Here is a 26121-nt window from a genome sequence, read left to right as displayed (position 1 = left end):
CCTCCCCAATCCTCCCCCTTCCCGCTTAGTGGAAATGCAAATAACCTGCATAGCCATGACTTTCTTAGCTGAAAACATTTAGTGGAAGACTAACTAGACTTAAACACTAAGTAAATCTGCTCACTTATGAGTAAAACATGCAATATTACGACAGACAGCTAATTGTCCTCGAAAAGGCTTTTTATGACAATTGCTAATTTGGCAGAGAAGAAATGTTTCCAAATGCATGAAAATAATTTTAAGAGCCTTAGTGAAGAACATAGTAATTACAATATATTAGCTATTTCTGTGGCATAAACATTTTAAAAAGCATCAGCAAAGTATTAAATATAAAAGCAATATGTATATACCCCTCCATCCTCAGAAAAGCATCATGATTTGTAGTGTATTAAGTCAGATTTATTGACTGGGGAATTAAGGCATAACCAGTAGACAATAGTCTTTATTGTCTCAGCTCCACATAATTCGCGGGGAACAACCCGTATCGTCCTTTGCAGACACCCCTCCACCAGCCGTCATCAATCATTTCTATGTTTGTGATGATGTCATCTGGGTCAAAGGAAATCTCGTCATCACCCGCTGGAGAGAGAGTTGAAGAGGCTCAGTATTTGCACAGGAGCAGTCCAAACTACAATCTCACCTCTCAACCACCATCGCTAAAAATAACACAGGCACCCATCACCCTCCTCTATCCCATCAGGGCGTTTGAAACAGGGCACCGGGCAATGACAATCTGTAAAGATCACTCTGGAGTGATGAGGTAGTCCGTTCTTACCTACTGCATTTTGCATCCATTTCTAACTTAGAGCAACAATTGCTACCGAACACACTGAGAACCACTTTACTTTCTTGATCTCTCCTCAGAATTAACCAGTCGAGATTTTAAACAGCTACGTATGCCAAGTGTTTGACAAGAGTGTTAACACTTGGTTAAAAAGGATTTTGAAAACTCCCACCATTTCCAGAAACAGTGGCTAGTGGTTTTCAAAAGTGTCTCAATGCTATTGCTAAATCACTAAATTCCTAATTCTTCATATCTTTATTTCATATATTACTACAAGGGACTACAAGATGAAAGGCAAAGGAAAAATCCAGACTTATCTGTGGAGAACAGACTTTTCAAAGACGGTTAAAAACAAGAGCTTTGCTTACCAGCTTGATAATCATAAAGGGCTATGGCTGTAATTCCAAGTTCATTTTCATATTCGTCATAAGCATTTTCTTCTAAAGAGAGAGAGAGAGAGGAAACAAATTAAAAGCATGAAGCACACCACCTATCACCCTGAGTTCTTTTCTGTGGTGCTCCTCCTTTAATTCTACTGCTAACCCACATGGGAACCAGGGAACAAACTATGCAAGTTTTTTGCAGTGCTGATGTACCTTCTGAAATTGATTTTTTCCCCTAAATCACACACAATTAAAGCCCGAAAAGAAGCTTTCACAAGTAAGCATTTAATACAGTATAAAATAAAACCGATCAGCCTTATAACACTTGTAAAATGTGACAGAAGAACCAAGCCCAAGATCAGTGTGTAAGAGACTATTTAATACCTTGTTAAGGGTGCATGTTGGGAGGGAGGAAGGGGCCTGTTTAAAATTTCCAGGCTTTTGTACCAGGAGCAAGCAGGTTCATTCTTCACCCCTCAGTTAGTAACCAGAAGAGATGAGAAAAATGGGAATTCAAATGGGATTCTGGTTTCAGACATCCTTACTCCACACCCTCACAAGCACAGAACACATCACATCAATTTCGAAGTCCAAGAACTATTGACAGAATTTTTTGCTTGGTAGGCTAGCACTGGCTCAACACACATTTAATCTGCGTATCTGTGCTTTCTTTTCAAGTTGAGCTGCATTACACAGGGTCAAAATGATTACCCCTACATTTCTTTTTGAACTGACACTCTAGAGAGCACTGTAATTATTCCAACATCATCTCACAAAAGTTAAGTAATCTCAACCTTGCTCTAGCCGTATCTTAATTTCCTAATTAAAGTTTGTTGGTGGAGAATCTAAAAAGTCTCATCAGACTAAGACTTTAGGAAACTAGGACAGTGTGCTACCAGCACAACTATTCATTAAGTCGTTGCCCAAGGAAATAATCTTTATCTTAAAGGTTTTCATATCAGAAACAAACACTCTACCTGCTTGGTAATGGTCTCCTGCCCCTGCCACTTCATAGACAGTCTCTGGTTCATATTCTGCCTCTCGCTGACTCACTGCTTCTTGGTAGTCTGACTCTGCAGCTTTGTAGCCGGACTCTGGCTCGCGCGCAGCTGAATATGTTGCGCTGGAATTCTTGTAGGCAGACTGTGCTTCATAGGAAACTGCATCCTGCAGAAATATGGGTGAGGTTCGTGAGGGTTTTGTAAAAAGGTTCCTATGCTTAGGATCAAAAACTAGGTACTGGAAGTGACTCTAACAAACCTCGTAGACTGGGCTTGAGGGTGCCTTCTGCTCAGTTGGCTGCGTGGTAGGAGATGGTGGTGGAGTTTGTTTTTTGGCTTTAGCTTGTTCCTTAATTGAAGAGAAAGAAAAACGTCAGTGCAGTTTAATTACTGATGTTATGACACTGAACAAGAAACAACCCTCCAATAAGAAAGATAGACAGCATATTCTGAAATAAACTGATGCAAGCAGGGAGCAGAAGAGGACTGGACTGGCTGGATCGTTAGACCTGCCTGAAGGTTTAGACTGGCTGTACAGTAAAGCCTCGGAAATACAGCAAGGCAGAAGGGAAAAAAGTGAAGAAACAAAAACCGCACAGTATGTATGCATACATGTGTTTAAAAACAGAGTACCCAATGTTCTTTGGCACATTTCCATAGGAGCTGCAGGGTTTCTGTGTTCAATATATACATTCTGTTCATTAGCTGGCTGGGCCTCATGTCCCATTTTAGCCTAAGTTTAGAGAACCTGAAGCCTGCATGTTCTAATTATACAACTGATATATTATCTTTGATGAGAAATGATCCTGCAAGCTCTTGCAGGTCTGCAAAACACCCACCAAGGCAAAAGACTGAATAGCTCGGACAAAATTAAGTCCTATATACTGACAGTGAGGGATTCAAACGTTCAGAAGAGTTATATGTGGTAGAAATAAAAGCAGTATTGCTATTTTATTCTGTGACACAAAGAACGTGGATGTGAATCAAGTGTTCTGGACTCAAGCACTTCACGCTGTGCCATCCCACCTGTGAATCACAGGGCAAATCCACAATCATCATTAGAAAGCCATTCATTAGGAAGCCAGGATACGGTAGCGCAAGAAATGCTACATTGCTTGCACGACTTAAAAAAAAAAAAAAGACTGTAAGCTAGCTATTTCATTTTGCCTCTCTTTACCATAGGGAAAAAGAAAGCTGTGGATCTAGGGCCAAACTTTCTTCTTTATTGTAAAAAAGAAGAGAGAATACATGTTATGGGAAACTGTGCACTCCAGTTGTTTAGGTCCATCAAGCAGCAATTCCCCAAAGGATCCTCAGGAGAAACTGTAGTCCAGAGATGAAGTGATAGGACTCTGTTATAAAGAAATTCTTCCTTTCCTTTGTTCCTCACAGCTCAGAAAAAGTATATCTAACAAAGAAAGCGAAGCGTGTCTTGAGAACAGAGCCACCTTTGAAGACAATTCAAAGCTTAGTGCTGTGCTTTCTGGAAAAAATCTGTCCTGATGCAAACAGTCCTCCCCCACTTTTAACTCCTGTGCTACAGATAAAAAAGCACCAGCAAAGTGTTTATTAGAAGTCAAATCTAAGTCTGGGGACAAATTAAGTTATATGAATCCATCAACAATGTCAAACACGGCAACAGTTTGAATAATTTGTCCTAGGAAATGCGTCTCTGCAATCCAGACTACAGTTTAGGATAGCCACAGCATAATTGCTGTAAAACATTTAAATTGCATGGTCCCTGCTCTGGCTGGGTTTCTTCCACACTGAAACGCTCCATGTGAAAGAGCATCCTGCCTTGTTCTCTAAGGTAGCAGAGGCTAGCTAAATCATGAGGCACCCGTGGATTCAAACCACCAGTTAAACAAGAGTTCCCTGAACACCATTTGACTATGTGACATATGTGAAAAGCAAAACAGAAGAAGGATTACCAGTAAACAGGGTTCTTGAAGGAATGCAGTCCATATGTACATTCCCATTGTGGGAGTACATACGCCCACGTACTTTCATAAAGTGAGAGAACTTTCTGTCTGTGCAAGGAAGTTCACTTAAAGAAATAAAGTTCACTTAAGTCAAAGTCCGTAACCATCCTTTGCAGTGATGGTGTGCTTACATCCCTCCCCTTTTCACGCTCAGCTTGTGAGCGAGGGGCAGTGCAGCCAGTGCCATTTCAGTTTCCCCTTAGCCTCGTCCTCCCTCCCTCAGTGGCTGCAGAATCACACAATTAACCATGGAGATGTTCAGTCTGGAAGAACATTAATCATTTGGTTACGGTGAAATTTAAATACCAGGTCTGGAAAACAACTTCAAATGTGTCCAGGCAACAGAATCTTTGATGAAACACAAGGAAAATCAAGCATAACGGCTTGAATTTAACCCACACTTACACAAAAATAACAGTAAAGAAAGTAAGTCATTTTTGAGATAGAAAGGGGTGAGGGGGGAAGACGTAACAGTTCAATGACTCATGAGAACCTGTGTTACTACATTTAAACTCTCCTGGAGAACTCTTTCCTCAGCTGGAGGAAACCTCAATGAAAAGCTGAAATGGGTAAAAAAAGCCTAAATTCACCAGCCTCCATGCACAGATCTTAATTATGAGCATATGATCACCCAAAATGAATGGCAAGAGAGCTAATGGAGAAGCTGAACTTCCTCCCCGACTCAGCCCAGACTACAAACCCATGCAACAGAAGGGCACACAAAGCAGAAAGCCTGACTACTTTGGCAAGATACATGTGATCAGTTATCTCCTCCTCACGGGTCAAAAAAAACGTCTCCAACTGCGTTGGAATAGGAATAGTCTAATGGAGAGCCATTCAGCATCTGTAGCATAAAGTGGATTGTTTGAGGATTGAAGTGAGCGAGACAGACAACCTGTTATACAGGGCAGACTGAGAAAACTGAAGAAGTCACTGAAAGGCAAAGAAGGCCCAGTACCAACATGCACAGGCCACACTGGGACAATGAAAGCCAACAGGATTATGTCCTGCCTTACCCTAACCACAGCGCTTGGCAGCAGAGAGAATGCATGCACCATTCTACTTGGCCAATCTCAGGGTTGTACCCAAGACCAAGCCTGGACACAAACCTACTCTGAAAAAGAAGCATCAGTACTTTCTGTGTCAGCTGTGCAGCCTTTCAAAAAATTTACACGGCCACCAGAGCAGATTTCCCACTTCTCGCCGAGAACTGCAAGACAGCTCATCTGTCAGAGCTGAAGGACTGACATGTGTGAACTTCAGAGAGTCTTATTCTCCCCACACCTATCGCTTAGGGTGACTGCTGCCTCGAGGGAACAGAGGATCTCTCCTAAACCATATTATACTGTCATCACTCATAGGCAAAGCAGGAAAGCTCTATCCTCCAAATGGACCAGATCTCCAGAGCACTGGCACATAGCCGCTGCTCCTTGTGAAAAAGCAACTGTGGTGCAATGAAATCACACAGTATTTTAGAACATACTGATATCCCTACTTGTCAACAGAGGCAACATAAAAGGCATGCCCCTGGAGACACGGCTGCCACCACATGAAGTACCTCCTTGCATCTTGAGGAATGTCAACCTGCTTGTAGGAAAGGTGCAGAGCAAAAAACATACATAAAGTACAGAAAAGATCAGTATGAGGTATCGGAGTTGCCACATGCCCTAGGAGAGAGACACTTTCATGAGGTAGTTGCCCAGGAGGTGAAGCACCGAGTTAAGGATAAAGTATCCTGAGATCCTGCAACAAGAGAACTCCTACCATCTGAGAGTTGGTAATTGCTCTGTGATAATGAGTCAAGTTTTTTACGCCAGAACATTCACTTTAAGACCCAGGCATTCAAAGATGGACTGCACTGTTTACAGGGACTGGTCTTTTGTAGAATCCCCTAGAAACAACCAAATCAAAGTAAGGAAGTAACAGTCCTCAGTTGAGGAGTGTTGCCTAGCAAGTACTATCAGCATCCTGAGGATAACCTAAGAAGCTTCAGACAGGCTAACTGAGAAGTCCTAACGCCACCAGACAACTTGTGTGAAGAACAAAGCAGAAGTAGTGATGATGGAATGGAGTTACAGCCAGGTGAAAATATGCACCTCGGAGAAAAAAAATGAAAGAGCAGGATGAATGCTGAGAAAGTCCATTTTCATTTGGGACTGATACTTCTTAGTAATTCTCAGCAGTAACTGGAAGCAAGGGCTGTCCAAAGTGATCTCATGAGTGCAGAATGGCCTTAGTAACAATGCAACACTTGTGATGCCCATCAACCTATATCATGGTTCTTCCTTATTTGGAGAACTGTAAAAGTATCTACTAAATTAAATCCTGCAAAGATAACAATGCTGCTTGCTGTAAGTCACAAGTCCTAACTCGATCCAGAACCAATGCGCTGACAGAGGAAAACAAGTGCCAAGAAAAGGGAAATCTCTTGAAGGAGGAGTGAAGCTGCACTTGAAGAGCAATGTACACCTCAAGGTTGTCCCCGGGTTGTGTCCCAAAAGAGTATTCATTCCCATTCTTCGTCACGCCATGGAATAAACCCCAGAGCTGAGGGACTACAGCTTTTTGACTAGAATTGCAGTGTTGGTGGCAAGGACAAGGACAGAGGAGGATGAGGAGCGAAAAATCACTTTGTTAGGGAAACAACCAGGTGCTAGACCTAGATACTGGCAATGCGTAAGCTTAAATACACTGAAACATGCTGGGAACAGTGGAGGGTAGTTCAGGAGCAGAGGACAGCCTGGCAATAGCTAGAGGAGCTATGGGGCTACCAGCTGAACAGCTACACCAGAAGAAGGTGGTGACACATGCTGATAGCATTTTGCTGTGGCTCTGAGTGAGCACATGCTGAGTAATTCAACTTTTCTCATCTGAAGAGCTCCCAGAGCAACTCTACGGACTGGATGCATTTCAGCTTTACCGCTCTGAGGAGAGGGGAACCAAATGACTCTCCTCAAGGCAAATTTTCAACTTTTCTCTGTGTGGCTCAGTGATGGAGGGTGGTACCAATACTGAGAATGACACAGAGCAGTCCAAGTTGACTAACAGAGTGGCACACAGAGTGGCACCCTGGAGCAGGCTTGCTAACCTTATCAAATACCAAAATTGAGTTCTCAGCTTCAGCTCTTTATCTCTTCCTCTCCCAGCTTTAAGAGAGTGGCAGATGCTGTGTTAAAGGTGTAACATGTTTTTCTCCAGGACAGTAAAGAAACCCAAATAGTGGTTGGGGGAAGGTGTTAAAAGTCCACAAAGTATACAGGGATGAAAGGCAGCATTAGAAGAAATCACTGATACAAAAAGATGAACTCCCGTTCATCTTGCGATACATGAATGCAGTGAACGTATGCTCACACTGTACATCTTGAAGCCATAAGGCAAAAGAGGTGATAAGCTAAAAGAAAAAAGGAAAAAAAAAAAAGCAGCAATCACTTTAGATGGGGAGACTTGAGTTATCCTACAAAGCCAGAATTTTCCAAATTTCAAACAGAACTCAAAAGGAAGTTAGCTGTTTTCAAAAATCAAACTATACACAAGATACATGAGCCATGCAGTTTCAGCAAAACTACAGAGCTATTTCAGAAGCAGTGCTGGCCTGCACACCTGTGAACAGCAGAGTTGAGAAGCCAACCAATGAACCCGGCAGGGGAACTGATTTGGGTTAACTAGATGTTTTATTTGTTAGGGTTAATTTTCCACTTTTGTGTGACTATACAGATGCTTTGCTGACATAAGGAATAAGGTGGCTCAAGAGTGCTGCCGTTAACAGCCATGCTGGTTTAGGCTAGCTTAGTTAATGTGAAGTAATGTGCAGTTTCACTGCAGTGTATTTTTCTTAGTTTAGGAAGATCGGAGCTAGGTTACCATAAGCCTACCATGTATTTAGTTTTTCATACTTGTAAAACAAATTATTTACAGCAAGTCTAAATTTGTGACGAACTAGACCATACTGATGGAATGGGATGAACACCGCACCCTGACATCCTGTAGCAGCATCCCGCTAAGGGGAAGTATCTACCACATCTGAGAAACCAGTCATTGGGTCTGCCCCATTTGTTGTTAGGCAAAGGACCGAACAGATCTGAGAAACCATCTGACAGTCCTTCCTGGATTCCAGATGTCTCACAGAGGATGTTGACACAAGTTCATATGCAAGAAGATCTATTAGTGGGGTCTGCAGCTGGTGGCATACATCGGCTCTAACAACGAAAGATACTTTTGGCAGAAAATAAAAACAAAAGAGGAGAAAGAGAGAGAGAGAAGAAAGAAGGAAGTAGGAAAACTCCCCCATAGCCAGCCAGGATGAGCAGTGATGAGGGTCCCAGACAAGCATTCTCCTCTGGGAAGGTCTCTTCAGCATAGCAATCGGAAATGATGAAGGTGATGAGGATGACTGTTTTTCCTGTGCATCTCCTTGAGTACTATATACATCAGGACCCGTTCAACCTCCCCGCTGGTTATTCCTGCTTGGGACACTATTAGCACTAGTTGGAGCACGCTATTTCAGCATCAGTGTTGCATACAGGTTGGCTGTTAAGTCTCAGCGCACATGTGTGGCTAAGTAGCATTTATTCAGAATTTAAAATACTACTATCTTTTTGTGTCCTATGTTTAGTCTTCTCTGGTATAAACTAATACCTGTAAAACAAGAAGTGAAGGAGAAGGGGAAAAGAGGGACTATTCCTACACCCGCATAAATTGCTTCCCGCTCCCTGCCATAATATCAGGGTTTACAAGTATGAGGCCATGAAATCAGAATAACAGCATGGGACCACAAGGGAAACGGCCACGGAGGCTCTGGACAAACGCTGCGACAGCAGCTTGCACGAAAGGTTACACAGCTGCAGAGAGCAGGCCCTCAGGATTACTGATGATAAGGCATCTCAGGCATTGTGTAACAAAGTAAATGAACAAGACACGAAGGACAAGTTACTGTTAAGGAACTAGTCCTTCCATCTCAGCAGCAGTTTCACAAAATATGCAAATTCTATAAAGCGGATAAGATGTTTCTGACTAAACATTTCCTGGAATTATTTTGCTTATGAATAACACAAAAATCACAAAGCTTTTAACCAATGCCAAACTAATTTTCTTAATTCCCAAACTAAGATTCAGTTAACATTTGGAAGATTATTTCCCGTAATCTCATGGGCATGTGCTATACCAATGGGTGATACCACCTCCATCTTCCACAATACTGATTCCAAAAAACCAGCATCACCAACTGTCACCATGGTATTAAACTTCTTGAACAAGCATTCATATGACCACGTGTCTATCCCCTTATGAGCTCCTCCGTGCCCAAGGGAATCTGGTATTACCAAAAGGCCAAAGTACAGCAGGAAAAGGTCAGCCTGCAAAGATTAGTGGTCAAGACTAGCATACATATTTTGGGATAGGCTAAATAAAAAAACTACATGCTATTAAGTGTTACCCTATCACCCTATCTGATGTCTGATATACACATGGCGCATGCTGATAGATGGCTGGAGTCGCAAACAGGCAAAGCACAGGTACAAACACAGGCAAAGACACAAGGAGCTTTAAAGCCTAGCTGGAAAGAAGAAAAGTATCTTTTCTTAAAAAATTCTATTTTCTCCCAACATTGCATTGAAACAGACTAGACACGCTGCTCAAATGGGATTTGAATCTTACTGACCTCCAGTTTCCTTCGAGCCTCCTCCTGTTCTTGTTTCTCCCTGGCCATTCTCTGTGCTCTCTCAGCTTCTGCCTTCCTTCGGTCTTCCTGCTCTTTTTCCTTGGCAAGGTTTTCAAAGTTAGCTCGGATGCTGCTTGTTTTATTAGCAACTGTAACATTTTAAAAAATTGAAGTCAAATGTTGTTGTTTAAGGTTCTGTATAAATGTAGCCTGGAATGAGTTTTTGGTACAAATTTCTGCTAGGATTTAGCACGTTTCTGCTTTTCTGCTCTCTGAGCTCACAGCCCACTCAGAAAAGTCCTTCTATCCCTCCTTCTCCCTCTCCCCTTCCAAGTCCAAACCTCTTGTGCACCAATGTCTCTTACATAAAAACCTCTGCAACACTTCTCCCTCCTCTCCTTCATGGTAGTCTCCACCACTCTGCTCTTCTACTCAGCCTATTCTCCACTCTGATGCTTTTTATTCTCCCTTCCTCAACTCTGATGACCCTCAAGGGAAAAAAAAAAACCAACAAAAACCAGCAAACCAAAACAACTTCTAAAGGGAGGAGGGAGAGAGCAGCTGAGGTTGCTAGAGACCTGCAAATAGAGCAGTTCCCTCTAGATGATTCTTAGTCAGCACTGCTACATCAACAATTATATCCTGGGCTTTTGAACATTATCACCTCCAAAGAAAGGATTTGGGGCCAATGCCTCACCAGCTTCTATTGGCTTGGTCTTCTGATAGGTTGATGCTGGTTTCTCAATATCTTCAAAAGTTGCGGCATTCTATCAGTAAGGAGAGAAAGAGTACATTTAAAATACACAAATTCATGAAGACATTCAGACAGCTTTAATCTGTGATATTTTATTGTGATATTGCCCCTATGGCTTTTTTCAGAACACCAAAACAAAATCAGAAAGAATCAAAACTTGACAAATGGAATAATCCTTTCTGTAAGTCAAACTACGTAAGAATTAATCTTCAGGGACAGGTTTAAAACACACTAAAATCCTATTAATTAAAAAAATGTAGTTTATGAACAGATGACTCATCAGAACTAAACATGAGGCAATGCCCTAAACGTTTACTGTGTAGCTGTTGCTGTTCTAATCCACATTGTGCAGGATTTCTACCAAGGTAAAAGCATCCAGTTCCATTAAAGAAGCAGGTATTGTTAAAACAGAGGGAGTATTTTGAGAACAGTATTCAAAATACGAGGGTTTGTTTTAAATGAATGGTCCCGAGTCCTGAAGCCACAGGTAAAAAAAAATCCTACAGACTTTCAAACTCCTCTAGTTTCTCACTTTTAGATGTCCTACGTAAAGCTGAGAGTAAATTTATTCAGTAGATAAATTTCAGTGAGGACTTTTTCGTATTCTAGCTTTTTAAATTTAAAAATGGAGAGGTAGAAAGGGGGTATCAGCTGCCCTATCTTTCACTGTTACAGAATACTGAAACAAATTCTCCTAAAGAGAAGGTCCCTGATAATCAAAAGTGGGCAAAGTTGGTAGGTATCAGACACCTATTTCAAGCAGTCCACTAAAAGGATATCCTCAAGATATAAGGCATTAGCTAGTTGTTAGAAGACATGACTGAAATTGTGGAATTAATGGATTTTCTCATTCTTTTGTATAAATTTTGCTATTCTTTCATTTCCATGCTTCAGTTTTCCCTACTTAAATATATATATACTACACATATGTACACACATACATGTATGTATAAACTGGCATCAGCTGTGTGTGTGTAACCTTGCTTTTTAAAGATTTAGAAAAGCACAGAACTCTACTGTTAGACTGAAGTACCCAGAAATAGAGCTGAACACTACAGATCTAACCAGACTATTTTGTATCCCTACAGACTATTTAAGTCATGGCTTTTTTAAGCAACTTACCTTATCCATCCGATCCTTTTGTACACCATACTTCCCACCAAATCCTTTCGAATAATCTAAAAGCAGGATAAAAAGGTTAGACTAGGGAGTTTTTTGTCCCTCCCATCTTTCTGCCAAATGCAAATAGCCATTTCAAATGCAAATAGCCATTTCAGCCGCATGCAGAGATACAGTGACAGCCGCCAAAGAAAATGCAACTTGGTTTTTGATGCAGAAGGGATACATAACTGCAAGAGCCTTCAGGTACACCAGCAGATGACAGATTGTAGGCTACATGCATTCTTTGAGTAAAAATGAAGCTGAGGACTGATAAGGTATCAAGCAGGGAATAAGGGATGAGCCCCTCTAATGCATCACTTCTGTAACACAGCCTTTCACAGCACCAATTCTTAGCCCTCTGCAGTAATCATATAACCTAAGCCATTTTGCTTTGCTCAAAGGAGCGATATCCAGTCTTCGGTGACCACAGAGGTGTTTTTTTCTCTTTAACTTGGTAAATTCTATGAATGGCAGGAAAATATAACAAATTTCTCATTCCAGTGGATTTGGTTGTGATAGTCAACTGATGAACATTAAAATCATTGGTAATAACTCCTGCTCTACATATGGAAAGGGGCAATTCCACAAGACAGCACGAGCCTGCAACTACTCACCACCAGAAATGGGGTGGCCATGCTCTTCCATATCACCCCTGAGCTGCACACTCTTACTCTCACTTGATGCTGACTCTGGCACTTGTTATACTCCAAAATCAGTTTAACTCACTAGTGGCATTAACAAGAAGAAACAACAAACCAACCCTAACAAGAGTAGCTTTCTGCTCTTTCTAGTGGGTTGTACTCAGAGAAATGTCTGACAAGCACCAGAGCCAGTGCAACAAAAGCAGCAAGAGTGTGTGGCTGGAAAAACACCTCTTTCTGGTGGCAGTGAGCTGTAGGAACGTGCCCTTAGACTCTGTAGATGGACAGGCTTTCCTATACGTCCCTGGAATACAATTACAATTACTCCTCCTCCTCTCAGCCCCAAAACTACTTGGGTCCCCTAACCAGCTATTTTAAGTGTTTGTACTTGGGCTCTGCTAAGGCACATCTGACGCTCTAAAAGTTTGAATTTGTGTCACTGTAGCACAGAAAAATATTGACTATCAGAATAAACAACCTCATTTTCTTCAGCTTTGTATGTATTTTCAGCCAGAATAAATATACTACACTTACATTTTCCTGATCCAGACTTCTCACTTTAAGATAACGGAAAACCAGGAATTCATGGTTTGTACCCCAACTATTTCACAATGAATAAAGAGAGCATTATAACAGTATTTGCTCACCCAAGAACCACAAACATTCCCTACTTCTTGTTTTAAAGACTACAATCATTTTAAAATGATCTTGCCATAACCCATTGCTTGTTAATGGTTACATGCATGGTCCTTATCTGAATATTTTTCCACCAATTTGTCCAGGCAAAACTTCACATTTAGACTCTAAAATTGGTAAGCACGACGTCATTAACATCATACTAATAATACTAGACATACTAATGTCGTTATTATAAAAATGTATGTATAGCTATTAACTAAATGCATAATGTTGTAGAGCTGTTAACTAAACATTGGATATCTGTTTCCTGAATACAGGCTTGCTTTCTGTAACATTTTAAGAATAAAATGGAAGAACATTGCTAGATCATGTAGGAATAGAAGCGCAAGAAAGTGTCTGCACATTACTAGCATCAATCTACTCAGACAACTATTTAAGACTGTGTGAGAAGTGGCTGCACTGTTAAGAAAGTAACAAGTGAAAACGGTGCCTTGTTGAGATTCATGCTTGGCTAGTTTCTCCTTGTAATCAAACCCCACAGCAGATGGGTCCTGCCTTTCTGTCTGTACACCAAATTTCCCTCCGAAACCACTCTTATAGTCTGAAAAAGCCACATGTAATAAATTAAAATGAAGGGAGGAAAATAAAGAAGTTTAGTCAGAGACACTGAAAATAATTTTTGCAGTATTTCTCAATTATCAATAATTTTGGATGGTGGGAAAAAAAAAAAATCTCAATACACTTTTGTAAGGGTAAATTAAAAAAGTTTCCACTTGAGATTAAGAAGAGGTCAACATGATTTATCAGCCTTAGGAACACCATTCTGAAGTCACAGAAAAAAGCACTTCTCAACATTTTTCATACATACTGCATAATGCACTTGCATTTGATCAACATTATGAACACAAACACACACACAGTATATTCACCAAAACAAAACAACATACAGAAGGATACAAGAGAATAAAATGAGCTTCCTTCATCAGCGTGGTTAACATTTGTACACTACAGATCTGACTTTTAAAGAGGTGTTAAGATAGGGTCCACAGACGCTATCCTTCACATATTCCTACACAGCATTATTTAAAGGAAGAAGGAATTTTTCTGCCGCACAGCTTGAGGGAAAAAAGCTCTCGGCTAAGAGCTATGACCATTCCCTACTGCTGCCTCAGAACAGCCATTTTAATATATGGTACAAAATGAGGGCGCAAAAAAAGGGCTTCAGGTAATCTTCTCACAACAAATCTGCTGAAGCATACAACACTATTTTAAGGATCACTTTTAGTTTCTCTAATTTTAAAAAAAAATTAATTAATTTAATTTCTTTAAGTTAAGAGTGGTGACAGGCAGAGGGCTTGGGAGCAATCGTTATTTTGCAGCTTTTCTTCTGGGTACCAGTATTTCATAGGAATAGGTACCTCACAGGCAATGAGAAAGGACAGCATTAGATATTAGATTTCCCCTACATGAAAATAGGGGTATACATAACAGAAACCAGAAAAGGGAGATTATTTGTGGAAAGTACCAAGAAATTGCTAATTTGTGATTTGTACAACTCAACTGAAAAAGGAAAAAGATAATCCAGGCTACCTGCAGACTCATAAAGCTTCTCCAGTGAGAACTTACCACTAAGTCTGAACTTTCAGGGACTCAATATCAGCTGTGTTAAACCTGCTTTGCAGACACCAGTACAACCAATACACAGCAACCGTTCAAACACAGAAAAAGGAGATTCATGTCAGCTACTGTAAGGCTGTGGCCAATGATACCGGGGGAAGAGGGTTCACACAGGGAAGAGAAAAGTTAAAATGAGGGAAGTCAGAAAGACTGGCAAAGAATTGTGGACTGATATACCTTTCTGGGATTCATGCAGCTGCACTTTCTCCTGGTGATCCCAGCCAAGTGCACATTTGTCTTGTCTGTCTGTCTGCACTCCAAACTTGCCTCCAAACCCCTTTACATAATCTGTATGCATGAAGTTTCAGAAAATATTATTGCAGTTTATGACTGTAAACAGTATTTAATAAAAAACCAATAACATGTTATGGGATAAGCTACCCTGTCATTAATGATACTATCTTTCATTCTTTTTCCTCCTGCTACACTACCTCAACAGAGGGGAAGGATACCCATTCAGTAACTCTAGGATCACGATGCAAGGAAGCACCACAAATCCAGTGAAGATTACAGCACACAGACCCAGTAATATTCTGAGATTTGAAGAATCTGATGCACTTTCCACCTAAAGCCATATAACACACGCATATATATATGCGCAACATAGATACATAAATAATGAAGGACTTGATATTGCTTCTGAATACCAGAGATCTGTCCAATCACACATTTATTTCAATAACATCCATATGGATATAAGGTCCCTTGGAAATCAGATTATGAAACTCAGGGACTGTGTACAATGCCTTCCTTTTCATTTAAGAGAAACAAAAATCTGCAGACACAAAAGGCAAACACACATTACCACAAAAAAAAAAAAATCCCAAACCAAATATTTTTTCCCAGGTTTAAAAAGCTGATTGATTTGAACTAGTATTTTTAAATAAGATAATAAAAACCTTTCTGTGATTCATGTTTTTCCGTTTTGCCTTGATATTCAAAGCCAACAGCACTTTTGTCCACTTTGTCCTTGTCAACACCATATTTACCACCAAAGCCCTTGGAATAATCTAGGGATAAGAGTGAAGAATTTTGTTTGTAAGTGTTCAATAACAAAATATTACCTTGAAAAATTGTGATAATCAGACCTGCTAACATTACATTACGTATTAAAAGAAGCACTGACATCCTCGGTTAATCTTGATTCCAGACACTGAAGTAATGAATTCTTCAGAACATATTCTCTCAGGATGGAAAATAAAATAGCATCATATGTAGTTCAACAGCTGGGCAATATCAGCAATTCTGCTACTTGACTCCTTGATAAAATTCTTAACACACTTATAGCAAAGCAAACTTCAAAAACCATGTCAGCAACAGCCTGGATGCTTCTGAACAAACACCCCCTTCTTCTCTTTAGCATTTCTAGAGTGCAAACATTTCTTTGAGATAAACAATAAAACAGATGGAAAAAATGTGAAAATTTTTCAATAAAATGGTCGATTTTTGATCAGTATGCCTGGCAACCTGATTAGCAACACAATATTAACTCTAAACTCTACTAACTCTGATAAATGTTTTAATCTACAAACAGCTGATTCTTTTAGAAACACTTCTCTCTGTTGTGGTTAAACTGCTTAGAGTCTCAATACTTTAATCTACAGCTTTTCAAAAGAAGTTGCAAAAATCCTCCACACAAACCTATGTGCCCTGCTTCCAAAGTAACGGCAGTTGGATCATCAATTAGAACCTATGTTTTAGGTTTCTTTTTCAGAAGTCAAAGTTTTCAGCAACACAACTTTTATTCAGTGTTAACTTTCAGCGGGTTAGGAGTGCAACAGATTAGTAAAAAAATTAGTATTTTACAACACTGCCTATCATGAATGCCTACTACATCGGAGTATGAACCCACCAACACGTGTGTCTACTCACCCTTCTGTGACTCGTGTTTCTCAGTTTTACCCTGGTAATCAAACCCCACTGCACTCTTGTCCACTCTGTCAGCCTGCACACCGTATTTCCCACCAAAACCACTTGAGTAGTCTGCATTGAGAGTAAAGCACAACAAAAAAGAAATTAAGAAGCTTTTAATAGAAACATCATATCCTAGAAATTGAGGGGGGAAAAAAGGTATTTCAGAACTGAAATATCACTCTTTAGCATGCAAAACTAAGTTTAATTTTAAACACAGAAAATAAGATGGGCAACAGTCCTATAGTTTATGATGGTTCCTCTTAAATCTACTCCCTATTTCCAATAGGGTGCAATACAGCAAAGAACAACTCCCAATCTTTCTAAAATGTCGTTGAACCTCACTTCTAAAAGAAAAGTAAGACTCACGATGACAGGCTATTTCGTTGTCTTAAAACCTCATCAGCTCATGAAATTGCTTTGAAATTCCTTTTTTCATTTTCTCTTCCACCCAACCCCCTCAACATTTGATTCACTGAGAACATCAGGTTGAGGCCTCACTAAACAAGGTCTTTTACAAACAGTAAAAGAATAGAGATCTATTCTACTATTTATAAAAAACATGTCTACAGAGACAACCACCTCACCACTTTACCTTTTTGGGAGGCATGCTTCTCCGTTTTCCCCTGATATTCAAACCCAACAGCTGACTGGAAGACAAATAAAAACGGACGTGTGACAAAAAGTTAGATATTAGTAGAAAAACTGCGTGCACTTCAGTGGACAAACAGCACGGAAAGTTCCTGTGTCTTTCCATGCTGCTCTGACCTTCTTGATCGGGAGCATAAATACTTATTTAACTTTTAGGCCATATTCATTTACATGATAATTTAGTACATGTATTCATGGCAAAGGTTTTTGTCATCCCTTGCCAAAGCAAATTGTACTAGCAACATACTCCAGTCTTGCCAGGTTCAGCAATTCAGTACAACAGGAATTCAGTATTTCCATGCAGGCGTTGTTAAACAGTCTTGGAACGGGACACCAATTATCCTGCCCAGTAGCTCATGTTGCAATACAGGACAAACCATCCCCAAATCCCTCTTCTTTCTGTAGCATTCACGCTGATTTTATCCTCATCAAAGAACACAGCCTGGCTAAAAGGCATACTTTAACATCTCTTTTCAGTTTTCTTTTCAACTCATCACAGTTTCCTGTAAGGGCTTTTTTATGTTTTGCTTTAAACAGAAATTTATCTCCCTAACAGTCAGTTTACTGCTAAACTTCGAATACAGCAGGAAGAGCTGACCACACCAGCATTTTAAGGTATTGGAATTTTTCAGCTGTACGTACAAAATGATAAACTCAACTACACTGAGTAGCTGCAGTACGAGACGAAATTGCTTACCTGGTCAACTCTATCGGTTTGTACTCCAAACTTGCCACCAAAGCCTTTCACCGAATCCACTTGGGAGCAATGCTTAGAAAGCTTGGATTGATACTCATGTCCAACAGCTGACTAAAAGAAATTGGAAAGTTCAGAAACAAGCAGCAGTTCTGTATGTAAGAGAAAACAGTGCACCAAGTAACTTGAGGATAAGCTTCGTTACAAACATGCACCACTGCCGCTCTGCCTCTTGAAACTAACTTCCCTGGAAATTGCTACTCGCTTGAGAAGTCTTTACAAGACTGTTGCCATGCTACCAATACAGCCTAGGCAAGGGAAGTGCCAAGAAAGAGTCTGACAGCAATGACTGTATTTTATGAAGACTGTTTTACACTCTGGATTTTTACTTCAAAACCATAGGAATGAAAGCAAGATAGATACAGACAGAATCTTGATGGTGTTCATGCAGAATTTAAAATAAGGATTAGTTCCAGATAAAATACACAACCTTGTATTTAGGCACATAGCTACAGTTCTGTTTTAGCTGATATTAGATTGCAACCAAATACAACTATAGCTAGGTTTTCCATTGACATTCTTTTAGGGAGGCACCCTGATCTTCTGCATAAATCAAAATTAGGCATCTTCTCTCTATACTTTCTCCTCACTTGCAAAATGGCATCGCAACATGAAGCAGTGCTCCCACATCACGACAGAGCTCTCCATGCTAAAGGCATCCTAGCCCCGCAGTCTCCCATTTCAGCCTGTCCCTGGAACTCGAGCTGAACACAGCAAGCCGTGGCGCAGTTACATCGCACCGTGTCTGGCTTCAGGTAAGACACAAGGATATGTAATTACACCCCTGAAAGTATATCCAGATAGCGTTTGCTAGTGTTACGTTAAGCCAGTGCTAGGATACCCTTCTAGATCCTGGAATCGATGCTAGAGCCTAGCACCTTGAGGGCTGCTACATAACATAGCCAAAAAATGGTTTTTTCTTGTCGAGTGCCAAAACTGAGCGCTGGCCAGTGCAACTCGCAATTTGCCACTTTAACATTTGAGTCTGTTGCTCAAATGCATGCAATTCCTGTCGGAGGCAGAAAGAGAAGACCCTATAACCCGCCGCACACAACCGTGTCCAGACGGAGAGGCTGCACCCTGTGACAAGCACCTCTCCTGACTCAACACCACCACCCGCCCCGTGCGGCACCACCTGCAGCACCGCAGGTCCCAGCACCGCAGGTCCCAGCACCGGTCCCCGTGCGCGGGGCAGTCGCAGCAGAGCGCCCTCCAAGCAGCTGCCCCAAGCTCCGACCTCTGAGGAACAAGAAGCTGCTTATCTTGTACCAGTATCAGACTGCTGGACCACGGTGAATTAGTTTGAGGACACAAGGTGTCTAGAAACTGTAAGTAGCTTGGCTTTTACAGTATTTGCCTTTTTTTTTTTTTTTTTTTTTTTAAACACAGTGCTGAGGGGGAACATTCCCAGCACTTAGGAAAGCAAAACATTACCGCACATAATGGCTGAAGTAATTGCCGGGCAACAGAACAGGGATGTCAATAATAGGACACCACCTTAACTTATAAGCAATATAAAAGCTCCTTTCTTTTCCTGACTGAAACAGTCATACTCTTGTTCATTTTGCAGGTGTTCTGTAGTACAGTAACTGCTAAATGGGACAGAAAAGGCTCCCACCTCCCTTTCTTCTTCCCGTTACCCATTACATTTATGGAAGACATGAAGCTCTGAAAATCCTAGGTTTTATGTGGTTTTACATGATCCCTCTTTTGTTATGCTAACTGAGGTAGGTAAGGTTTAAGCATGTTGTTTTCTTTATGTGGCACCAGAACTTTCTGCATTTCATCAAATACCAAGCATTACGACATACCCCTTTTTAGAAAAGATTTAGAAAAAGATTTTTCTTGGAAATCTGTATTTCAGAGTAAATTGCCTCCTAATTCCTCAGCACAATACTCTGCTACATTTTAAATCAGTTATGGAGATCTGGCACATAGTATAATATAACTTCACTTTAAGAGAGCATCAAGGTTTTGTCCTAAATGCAGCAAAAACCTGTACCATCGACAACACTGCAGTAACACTCATTTACTTCAGGTGAGTCAAGCCTTAATACTAGCACACCTGCACAGAGCCACAGATACCTGTGAAGAAGAGATCCCAATGATTAGGATTAGAACTATAGTTATAAGAAGAAAGGTTTATTAAAAAAATAAGGTACGAATGTCTCCTGCCACCAGTATCACTCAGAGGGGCATGACCATCACGTTTTTGCTGATGATTAATTCTGGCCTACAGGAAACAGTACTCGCTTTTGTTTCTTTCTTTTTCCCCATGGACACAGGTGAGGGATAAACTGCAGACACTAGAGAGCTACGCAGCTGCAGAACAGGCCTGATGGTTGAATCTGCTCAGCAATTCCTTTCCCAGATTCAAAGGTTAGGTTAGCCTATTTCAAAGATCCACTGAGAATTATACAGCAATTTACTCTGGAATACGGGAATCCAGAAAAAAATTAAGGCTGTCAAATTACTAGAAACCCAGAAAGTAAATAAGGTAAGAAAATAAAAGCATTCTTATTCAGGAAACAGTTTGGCTCTTATTTTAACAGCGTACATGAAAGAAACTAGCCAGAAGTTGATATGCCTGTCTAATTATGACATGGCTAATGGAATTACCTTAAGAATTATCACGACTTTTGTTAATAGAGTGTAACTTAAACAGCCATCAAGTCCTTATGTAAAACATTACCATCTGACTGAAGTACAATGATTTTTTTAAATACTTGGATTACTTGTCACTGTTCACAGTTTACCACTGTTTAAGAGAGCTGCCCTCTAATTTAAAAGCAGCAGCCCACCCTTTTCTTCATTTTTTGGCAACCTCTATATGCATAGAAGAGCTAGCACAGCATTGAAATAAAAAAAATACTGGATTTATTCAAGCATGAACTACTTCCTTAATTTAGAAATACACTTTTAGAAACTTGAATCTTGACTCCAGGGGAATCCACCCAGGACATAAGCAAGCAGACTCGCTCTAAAGACAGAGCAAGCATCAAACAAAAACATGTGGGGCCACTGCACATCCCAGAATTTCTCCTCATCATTCACAGATTCCTAATTTGCCACCTGAAATACTTGTTCCTGATGCTTCAAGTGCTTTAGTTCAGTTCTTTCTGTAGGAGCATCTTGATTTAATTAGGGAACAGAGCATGACGGCCTGACAGATTTGGGTAATAGTGGTTACAAGTGTTCTTGTTAGAGCACTGTAAGTGACGCTTCTGCCCTCAAAATGAGCCACCGCTGTATATAGCTTATGCCATGATCTGAGCTTCTGTGTCTCCAAACCTAGCAAAGTTGGAACAACTTTGCACCTTCAACAAGCTTAACTCACATATATAGTTGTGCTGGCCACTGGCAAGGCAAGGCGTGGCTTGTAATATCATCCCAGGGAAGCATTCATACTTACTTTATCCATGCGATCTTGTTCAACGCCAAATTTCCCTCCATAGCCATGGGAAGCTTTTGGTCCTGTTTCAAGCTCCTTCTCTTTGAGGTTCTGGTGTTCTTGGAATACGTTCTCTCTCAGCTGATGAATACTTTAAAGACAGATAATTAAGCATCAAGTTTTACTAAGAAAGTTTCAGAAGAGAACCTCAAAAAGATGCAAAATAAGAAGATGATAAAAATATCATCTTAATTAAAAGTTGGACAACTTGTATTTTTCAAGACCTTTCCATTTTTTCAGTGCACAGAGCAGTTCATCATATTCTGAGAAACAGAATTTATTCCACTGCAAAACATTGTCTGGAAAAATAAAAAAAAACCCAAAATGGAAATGTTGGCTTTAAGACTAACATGGAAGGGTATTTTGCTATTTGAATAATCAATTACCTAAAATTTGTACGTGCGTGAAACATATTTTCTTCTCATATCCTAATTTAAGTTCTTTCCAATGCTTTTAATTTAGATGGCAACTTTTCAGAACAGGGATCATCTCTTATCATACAGTCCCTATGGTAACGGGACTCTAATTCTAACTGAGCATTCTGGACACAACTGTAATGCACAATAAGGACGCAAGGAGACATGCACCTCCTCTTCCCCAAGTGTTCCCTTGCAATATGCAGGAATTGAACTTGCGGTAGTGCAGGCTACATACAAGAATGACAAACCAAGATGGTAATCTGTACCTTAAAACACTTCCCACCTGAGTTTAAAGCTTCCTCAGGCGTAATTCAGCCAGTAGGCGTCCCCACTGCACTCCAAATAGGGCAGAATAAAATTGATCCCTGAAGTAAGCCACATAGTTCAGTCTCTCTCCGTTTGCAACACTGATGACATTTACTCTTAGCTTTATACCACGAGGGTTGATGACCCAGAAATACACAAGTGAAACCAAAATGAACATCACAATCACACATTTCCTAAAACTGCTTTAAAATTAAGTCTTAGACAGTTTTTGTAAGAAATACAAGATTCAGAAGATGGATCATTTCTGTCTCACATAGGCCTCCGTGATGCATTCATTTGCTTTTCTACCATTTGTTACTTTGCCAGAATTTTTATGAGTTTGTTAGCAGTTTTCTAAATAAAGCCCAAGAATTAAGGGACCAAATGTATCCTTAAAGTACCAAACGGGAGCTGCTCAGACCACCCAACACAAACTTCTCCCCTGGCTGTATTGGCTCTTGCACCAAAAGAGAACAGAGAAACCTTCCAGACACAGGGAAAAATAACATTTCCAGTTACAAAGAAAGATTTAAGAGTCCCTACACCATATTTCTGATCTTAATTTCAGATCTGAACATGCTGACATATTTGAAAGACCAGCAATCTGGCAAATAATCAATCTTCTATGGAGACTCTTGTTTTAATTACGAAGATGCAAGTAACCAAGAACATGAATTGATTAAAAGTCGCCTGGGATTGTGACTATTAATAAATTTTAGAAGAGAGCTGCTTTACTTGATGTGCTCTTGATGGCCGGATCCTTTCACAGTTTTAGCTCCCCAGCGCTGTTCTTTCTCACTCACATCATTCTGCAAAGGACACACATAAAAAGAGTTAAAAACCCAACGACGTTACTAGTTATTGCACTTTAGAGTTGACAACAAAAGCCTTCAGCCGTCAGCAAGATCAGAAGAGTTAGAAAAGCAGTTAAGACCACCTTCTCTTCTGCTGTGAGCCCTGTGCTTTGTCTCCTGATGAAATGCATGGAGCACACATTCAGCCCCAAGAAGCTGCTGCTTCTTGACGCAAATCTCTTCTGTACAGACTTCCCTGTAGAACCCAGCCAAGACAAGGCAGTTTTCTTAATCACTCACAGGCACAAATCCCTAATTCTCCCTCCTTCGAGGAACACGCTCCTATCAGTTTACTTTGCTGAGCCATAGCCCCTTCCCTGAAGAACTACTGTTTAACACGTTACATAACACACTTCTGCTGAGTCAATAAAATTCAAAAGCCATACCACAAAATCAGGATCCGTCTCCCAGTCATCAGCTCCATCATCCTGATTGACAGAAATGGTGTGGCCTGCAGTAGCCTTCCACATCTGCAACGCCATCAGAAGAAGCACTGTCACACTCCAGTTACATGTCAACTCATTGTATATTATGTATAAGCTGATAGAGATGCAATCCAAAATTCCCAATGAAGTATGTTATTTAACCACATAAATAGAAGCTATATTTGCAGTGAGGCTGACTTCTCAATCTTGAAAACCCCTTTTAGTTTTCCTGTTGGCACTGCCAAAAAGGTTAGGAGCAATCACCGATATGATTTCAAAGAGAACAAGGAAGTCTTTCCCTGCCCAAATAAATATGCGTCTTTTCTTCATTCACTGCACTGAACGACTTCTCTTCAAACAGGTCTCCAAAACAACATCCACTTCCGAAGCTTGTCGCTAACTCTCTATCTGATGCATATATTTAAGGCACAGGAATAGTTGTTTTTTTCCCCAGCCATTACTAATGATGAATGTGATATTGTTTATTAGGCAGTATAACCTACGTGTTTCCTCTGTTGTGTAATAAGTTTCAGCATTATGAAAGAAATCCAAACAACTGTAAGAATTTGCATGCAGTCTAAGCATTAGTCCACCTGCCTGCAACAGCAGAGTACAGGAGTTACTGCGTTTCTCAGATAATCCCTTGTGAAACACGTACACGAAGTGTCTTGTTCAGGAGAAACAGAGGGCGAGTGGTGGAGTACTGACAACAGGAAGCAAAACCCATAAAAAGGCAAGTAATAACATCTAGAAAAAACATGCAACACTTAAGTGGCTGATGATTTTGGCCATCTCACTTTCTGGAAACTTCATCCCCTGTGGAGTATCAAGTTGGACGTTTTTAATTAACACTCTGGAACGTGACTAGCAGGCAGAATACCTGATCTGCCTGCTAGTGGCTGTATTTTAAACCCTTTATTCTAGATAAATCAAAACAAATAAATTCTAAAAAGCAAAACAAAAACAACAAAAAAAGCTTTCTGTTCTCCCAGTTTTTTCAGGTACACGAGTCAGAGGAAGGATTTCTTTTCTTCATCGCTATTCCACTAGAGTTCAGTTCTTTAACATACCATCATTCTGTCCACTTACCTTTATCTTTCTAATTAAGAGTAGATTATAAGGATGATTATCACAGACTATTTCATTCACACAAGCATAATTCAAAATGTGCCATGAAAACTCCCTTTTACATGCGTAACTAACAACCCACAGGCAAAGTGCACAGAGGAAAAAAACACCACTTGCTCTACAGCCTGACAGAATGAGCTGAATAGCCAGTTTTATGGAGCATTTCAGAAATTTCAGGACTGTTCACAAGAATGAGAACAATTGAAAAACTGATAGTCAAACACCAAGGTAGCAAATGACAGAGTAGCCTGGAAGGAGGGTGTAAGAGCAGAGCAGATGATGTCCTGACAAAGTAGTAGTATGTTTCCCCTTATGCTTCTTATTGGAAAGCAGAACCGAACCAGCTCAACAATGAAACTCAACGTGGGGTCCAAGTTCTAAATTTGTAACCAAACACAAACCTATGGTCGCTCCTAAGAGGGATGGCTTATATCCCTCCCTCCATGCTCCACCACACTGCACGCTGTGCAAGTCGTTCAGAAATGGAATTCAGGTGACAAGAGCTGATGTGCAGGTACATCTGAGCAGGTACGTCTGTGCAAAACACAACTTTTTTTCCCCAAGTACGTGGTTCAAGCATTCACTTGATTGTTTTGTTTTGCTTTGTGCGTTCAGTTGTGCTTGGGCATTTAAAAGAACAAAAGCTAGATTCTTAAGTCTAGATTTCTTTGCTTCCTCCTCAAACTCTCACAAACAATAACAAAGGAAAGGAGGATTTCACAGAAAAAAAAAAATCTAGAATCCACCACGTTTCTTCCTAAATTATGCACATAAACGCCAACATTTTTCCGCACCTCAACCCTGCATTCTATAAAGTGAACTACAAAAGGCAGCAAAGCAGCCTAGTAACAAGGGATCTCAGGCAAGACCTCCGACTACTAGAGGGGAACTAACAGGAATAAGCCTGGTTTCCACAGCAGCTCAGTATTCTAGCATCTCTTCCAAAGCAAAACGTGGAGAAATATGATCTATTTATGAGTCACTGACTCACATGGTCAAATTTCTGAAGGAAAAAGAAAACGCTACGGTTCAAACGCAAACTGAAGCTAAATATATGCTTTGAATTTATCTGGCCAGCTCTGCTGTTCACCGCTGTTATGACTAATCAGCAGTCACAGCATCCTACCCAGCACCCTCGGGAACTCCCCTCTTCCCCAGGGCCTACGGAAGAACTCCTGGAAGGAACAAAGGGGGATGCCAACGCTGTAAGCCCAGACACAGCACTGCAGGCGAAGAGAACCAAGCAGCAGCTCTAGGCCCTCACCAAGGCTCGGTGGGGGCTCCGCGCACTCATCCCGGCCCTGCTGCCCACCGGGGACCCGCGGTCCGCCCCGCAGCTTGCCGCTGCCCCCAGGAGCAGGGCACTCGGGGAGACCCCTCCGAGCGCACGGTGATAATCTCAGGGCCGACCCTCGCAGGCCGTGGGGCGGCTCACCCCCTTTTCCCCTCACCGCCTTCTCCAAGCCCCCCGGGAGTCCTACGGCAGAGGCTTTTTCTGCTTTCAAGTTAGCGGCTCTGGGGCCTCTGAGCTACGGGCAGCTTTA

General features: G+C 40.8%; 1 protein-coding gene across 2 annotated transcripts; it reads right to left on the bottom strand.

Moving 5' to 3' along the window:
- On the bottom strand, window positions 1-23506 carry CTTN (cortactin). 2 transcript variants are annotated; one of them, XM_009583236.1, is made up of 16 exons: window positions 23411-23506; window positions 22906-22979; window positions 21407-21536; window positions 17938-18048; window positions 17185-17239; window positions 16551-16661; window positions 15578-15688; window positions 14856-14966; window positions 13492-13602; window positions 11683-11738; window positions 10504-10573; window positions 9807-9955; window positions 2428-2517; window positions 2145-2334; window positions 1153-1224; window positions 1-579 (listed from the first exon to the last, which is right to left on the bottom strand). In XM_009583236.1, the coding sequence occupies exons 1-16, from the start codon at window positions 23504-23506 to the stop codon at window positions 443-445; spliced, it is 1674 nt and encodes a 557-aa protein (XP_009581531.1). In that variant the 3' UTR covers window positions 1-442. The 2 variants fall into 2 exon arrangements, with proteins under 2 accessions (XP_009581531.1, XP_009581532.1); XM_009583237.1 differs by lacking the exon at window positions 13492-13602 and having other exon boundaries at window positions 23411-23494.
- Window positions 23507-26121: the final 2615 nt, after the last annotated feature.

The sequence above is a fragment of the Fulmarus glacialis genome, unplaced genomic scaffold (genome assembly GCF_000690835.1).
Source record: "Fulmarus glacialis isolate BGI_N327 unplaced genomic scaffold, ASM69083v1 scaffold14238, whole genome shotgun sequence".
NCBI classification, from domain to species: domain Eukaryota; kingdom Metazoa; phylum Chordata; class Aves; order Procellariiformes; family Procellariidae; genus Fulmarus; species Fulmarus glacialis.
Note: the sequence above shows the minus strand (reverse complement) of the source record. Positions and strands in the feature narration are given on the sequence as shown.